Source organism: Otolemur garnettii, unplaced genomic scaffold (genome assembly GCF_000181295.1).
Source record: "Otolemur garnettii isolate 467f Iridium unplaced genomic scaffold, OtoGar3 scaffold00261, whole genome shotgun sequence".
In the NCBI taxonomy this organism is placed as follows: domain Eukaryota; kingdom Metazoa; phylum Chordata; class Mammalia; order Primates; family Galagidae; genus Otolemur; species Otolemur garnettii.
The window spans coordinates 290973-296381 of record NW_003852656.1 but is presented as its reverse complement, the minus strand read 5'-3'; the positions used below and the strand labels follow the sequence as shown (position 1 = coordinate 296381).

General features: G+C 53.3%; 1 protein-coding gene across 3 annotated transcripts in view; it reads right to left on the bottom strand.

The window, feature by feature from the left end:
• Window positions 1-2266: 2266 nt before the first annotated feature.
• The window catches only part of GRK6 (G protein-coupled receptor kinase 6), a 16117-nt gene continuing 12974 nt past the window's right edge, over window positions 2267-5409 (bottom strand). Inside the window, exons 14-17 of one of the 3 annotated variants that reach the window (XM_012813394.2) lie at window positions 4289-4426; window positions 4073-4207; window positions 3893-3894; window positions 2267-3427 (exon numbers count right to left, since the gene is read on the bottom strand). In XM_012813394.2, the coding sequence (XP_012668848.1) occupies window positions 3319-3427; window positions 3893-3894; window positions 4073-4207; window positions 4289-4426 (384 nt within the window). In that variant the 3' untranslated portion in view covers window positions 2267-3318. Of the gene's footprint in view, window positions 3895-4072; window positions 4208-4288; window positions 4427-5409 lie in introns of all 3 variants that reach the window. The other 2 variants (XM_023508640.1, XM_023508641.1) reach the window with 2 other exon arrangements.

The following is a 5409-nucleotide window of genomic DNA, read 5'->3' as shown; positions in this document are numbered from 1 at the left end:
GTGCCATGGTGTCACAGCTCACAGCAACCTCAAACTCTTAGGCTTAGGCGATTCTCTTGCCTCAACCTCCCAAGTAGCTGGGACTACAGGCGCCCGCCACAACATCCAGCTATTTTTAGCTGGCCCGGGCTGGGTTCAAACCCACCACCCTCAGTGTATATGGCTGGTGCCCTCCTGACCAAGCAACTGATGCCACCAGCACATCTGGTTTTGTGTCCTTGAGGGCACCAACTCATTGCCAAAGCACCCCCACTCCCAACCCCACCAGCTTTATAGTTCTCTCATATAATGCTGATCACACTGGGCCCACTGTTCCTACATCTGCCTCCTTTCCAGACTGAGCTCCAAGCTGGCAGGGGTCTCATCTCCATCTGGGTCTCCAGCTCCCACCATAGAGCTGGGTTGAGAGGTGAGCTTAGGGAAGACTTGTTGGGAAATAAATTCTGGGAGTTTCCTCTGCCAAGGATCCACTGTGGTAAGAGATGTTGAATTGAGTTTAGCCCTACCCAAGTTCTCCAATGCCTCCTAACCCAAGGGCCAGCTTGGCCAGCAGGTCTGGATCCACTTGTAGGCATAGTACCTCAAGGTGCTCCATGTCCATCTGGCACCCACTGACCTTTGTACACCTGCCCTGATAACTACCTAACAGGACCCTTCCCCCTTCACCAAATACAGCCTGGGGCAAACATATCTCAGGCTCCAACCTTAGGACACACGAGCAGAATGTGGCTTCCTCCCACCCTACAATGGTCACTTAACTAGCTGGAAAACCTTAAGGAAGCAGAGCCTCACCTGCCCACCCCATTTCCCAGAAGTTGATGGGAAGTGAACATTACACACAAGAACTGGGCTGGCACAGAAGGCCCCTTCTGCAAAGTTGGTGCTTAGACATCTTCTGGCTGCCCTTAACATAGTCAACTTGGCACACAGTATTCCCTCCCCCTGCAATCAAGTCTTGTGGTGACTTGTGGGTTCCAGGGGGTTAAGGAGCTGCTTAAGTGGATTCATTAACTGCCCCACAAGGAAATGGACCTATCTTTTCACAAAGGAAGGGCCTATACAAAGCCAGTTGGAAAAGTGGCCAGACTGGGAATTGAACCCAGAACTATCAACTCCAAAGCTCATGTGTCTTCTGTAGTACTGAGCACCCAGTACTACACAAGTATTTATGGCAGCTACAGGGTATTCTTGGGGTGAGGGGGCTGGGGACACTAGGAAGCTACAAAGCAGCAATGGCTTTGGGAAATCTGGGTCAGACATGTGGTTAACAAGCTCTCACTTCCAAGTGTGTGCATAGGAGGGTCCCTGGAATCTGCTCCTTCGTCTCCTTCCCCCAGGTAAATGCCTCCTTCAAGGCCTGGCCTAACTGCTAATCTTTTTTTTTATTATTATTTGAGATAGAGTCTCACTTTGTTGCCCTTGGTAGAGTGCTTTGGCATCTCATAGCTCACAGCAACCTCAAACTCTTAGGCTCAAGTGATCCTCTTGCCTCAGCTTCCTAAGTAGCTGGGACTACAAGTGCATGCCACAACCCTCAGCTATTTTTTAGAGACGGGGTCTTGTTCTTGCTCAGGCTGTTCTTGAACTTGAGCTCAAGCAATCCACCTACCTTAGTCTCTCAGAGTGCTAGGATTATAGGCATGAGCCTCTGCTCCTGGCTTACAACTGTTAATCTTGAGAACCCTCCCTGATGCCTAAGGAGACTGGTCCTTCTTACCCCTGCCAAAGCCATCTCCTCAGTATCACCAGCATCTAAGTTTTTTCCCACTCACATTTAGTGCTTCAAGAGCAAAACAAGAGGGATGGGTCTGTCACATGTCCCCCACTCTGGCCAGGCGCATAGCTGGCATTTAAGACAGACAGACCTGGGGCAGGTGTCCTAATCCAGCTTCCAACTCACTCCCCAGGCTGGTCCTGCTCAACATCTGGCAGCCAGGCCACGTTGGCCTTCAATGGAAAGATGCCAGCTGGGCCTGCCTATCCAGCACAGAGACAGATGGGACCCATTTGGTATCCAAGGCCTCTCTCTTCAGGCTCCATCCCATTTAGGAAATTGAGAAACCTATTGGATGAGCCCAAAGTCCACTAAGGCCTGGCTGCCTGGAGAGGCTACCTCAAAGCCACCCCTGGGGACTCCTGGGGCTTGGAAGGGTAGGACCCTTCCTCCCACCAGGTCCACCTCCAATCCCTTCCCACTTGCAGCTGGGCCAAGGAAGCAGAACCCCTGGAGCACCAGAAGCAAGAAAGAGGCAGGCGGGCAGCTGGCCAGGTTTGTGCTTGGACTGTATTCACACATAGACACGTGGCAGCTTATACTGGGCAAATGAGTAAGAAAATTTGGCTTTAAATACGGAAAACCAGGGCCCTGAAATCCCACGCTACCCCGACACTGGGACCAGGACGTACATCACAGTCCGGGAAGGGCCACAACTAGGGCCTGGGGCTCAGGCACAGCCTTACCCTACCCTCTTCATCCGCTCACAGATACACACACACACACAATCTCACACACACACAGCAGGGGCAGGTTATTGCTGGGCACGTGTGTCTGTTGTTATGAAGGGAGTCCGGAATGTTTCAGGGTTGGCCAGGGACATCCCCACCCATGGCCTAGGTAGGGGCATTTCTGAAAGAGGCGTCTTCAGGACAGGGCCCAGCATCAAGGATGAGGCGCCTGGGAGCTGGAAGGCAAATGCATACACACCTGGGACAGGGTCTGATAGGCCTCTGGCCAGCCAATCTCTGCTCATACTTTGGCACAGACCTAGGGACCCCACACAGGGCCCCATATCCAGCTCTGACAAGCACTGAGAAGGGACTAAAATGGGCCCCAGAAAGTAGCAGCCTGAGCCCAGGGCGGTAGGGGCAGGCATGAGTCTCACTTGAAGGCCACTGGTGGCCAGCACAGTGCTGGGAGCTCGGGGATCTGGCCCAGTCTTGGCCCATCCAAGCTGGGCCTGAAGTGGCTTGAGTTTGGCAGTGGCTCCTCTGCCAGCTCTTGCTTTCTCAGCCAGGGCCCATTGTCCCAGGGAGCTGAGGCAGGGCTGCCCAGTCTAGGGTAGGAGTTAAGAATGTTGGTTGCTATATACATTCGTACAAATACATAAATACAGAAAGCCCCGAGCTCCATGGAGAAGAGCTGAAGGGACGCACCTTTGTCCCAAGGAAGGCCCAGGCCTTCCTTGCCAAACTCAGCCAGGCCAGAGGCTGAAGGGCAGAGGACACTGGGGACAGCTCCCGCCATTCCCCAGGCCACAACTCAAGTGGACAACAGGGAAGACCACTGTGCAAAACTGTAAACAGCGCCCGGAGTAGCTGCTACCGCCAGCCGCTGGTGGGCACTTCAGACTGGGGGCTAGAGGCGGGTGGGGAGCTCAAGTCGGGTGGGGAGCTCTTCCTCACTGTCACTGCAGTTCCCACAGCAATCCTGGAGGGAAGGGGAAGACATGGAGGGAGAGAGGCAGAGCGGGTGCCATTAGCCACCAGAGACCACACGCAGAGCCAGCCCTGCTGGAGCAGGCCAGAAGCTCCCCAAGGTCATGCTCTGGGAAAGGGCTGCCCATGAGGGGCCTGGAGCAGTAGCTCAGGCCACACATGGGTGGGTGTCAGAGCAGAAGTTGCTGGCAATAGACTGAGGGGGTCTGGGTGGATCCCAGTGTCTGCCAGGGCCAGGCCTTCATCCAGCCCTCTCTCTGAAGCCAGTGGAGGCAGAGCATGGGGTAAGACTAAGCAAGGCTGGTAGCTCAAAGGGGCCAGGGTGCATGAAACCGAAGCAGTGGGTGGGGGTAGGGGGGACGGGCACCAGACTTCTTTCTCCCACATCTTGCCTCTGCCATGGAAGGGCTGCCTGTGGCTCCCCGAGGCCAACCCACGGGGAGCCCACACTGCTCACCTCTGGAAAGAGAAAAGAGGCCATGAGCCCAGCCAGGGGTGGGGGACAGGTGGAATGAGGCCAGAGACCCTGGGCACCGCGGGCAGGACTGGAGGATATGCATGCGGGCACCAGCTCTGCCTCCCACCCACTGTCCCCGGAACCAGCTGGAGGCCCAGGCAGCCTACCACTGGTGCTCACCTGGCGGCTGAAGAGTCTTTGCAGCAGCCCCTTCTTGGGTGGTGCAGGCGGCTGGCCCTTCCAGTCCAGGTCTGGGGGAACTGAACCATCCAGCCCAAAGACATTCAGCTCCTGGAAGCACTCTGTCTCTACCATCTGCCAGAGAATAGGCGGCTATGAAGGCTGTCCCAAGGGCTGTCCCCTGGAGCCCACCCCACCATTAGGGTATGCCCCTACCTCATTCTGCCAAGGGATGGGCACACTGCCTGTAGCAAACTTCTGGTAGAAGTCCTGGTCGGCAGGCTCTAACTCTACACCTTTGACTGTGGAGAACTGTTCAATGTCCAGAACATCCTTGCAATAAATAGCCTGGGGCTGCAGGGAGGGCAGCACAGACACACACACACACACACAGAGCAAACCTGAGTCTTATTCTGGCCTTGGCCTGGTGCTGTCTTGATACCCAGTGACTCTCTAGTTTAGAGTCAAAAACTAGGAGTTAGGTGCTCTTCCTAAGCACAGCAGCCCCTTCCCTCTGAAGTCCAGTTTCCCCCTCTGTAAACTGGGACTGTTATCCCTCACTGCTCAGTGACTAAATGAGGCTGTGTAAAGGCCGATACTGGGCTGTCCCTCCCTCACATGCACAGCTTCTGGGTGTGCAGCTAGAGCACAAAGAGTAGGCCAAGTCTCAGGTGGCCCTCAGCAGGGCACTGCCATATAGGGACTAGAGCTGATTGGGTCTCTGCCCTGAGATATCTGGTCTTACTCTGTCTCCTCTCCCAATCAAACAATTGGCAGTTTCCTACCATTCAACCCCCCAGACCCCTATGAGAGCCCACCTCAGCTCCAGGAGGCCACTTTCTTTTTCCTTTTGACATTGTTTCCCAAATCCCTCTACTAAGGATGTCAAAGTATCATTGCCATGGGCCAGGCACTGTGGTTCGTGCCTGTAATTCCAGAATTTGGGGAGGCCGAGGTTGAAGGATAGCCTGAGCCCAGGAGTTGGACATTTCAGTGAGCTATAATGACGCCACTACACTGTAGTCATGAGTGATAGAGCGAGACCCTGTCCCTAAAAAAAAATTTTTTTTAAATATCATCATCATGTAAAATGGTGCAGCCTCTTTGGTAAACAGTCTGGTAGTTCCCCAAAAGGTTAACATAGTTACCGTATGACCTAGTAATTCTACTCCTAGGTACATACTGAAAGAAATGATATCTCTCTATACAAAAACTTGTACATAAATGTTCATAGCAACATTATTTATAATAGCCACAACCCTAATGTCTATCAAGTTATGAATAAATTAGCAAAATGTATTATCATCCATACAATGGAATATTCTTTTTTTTTTTTT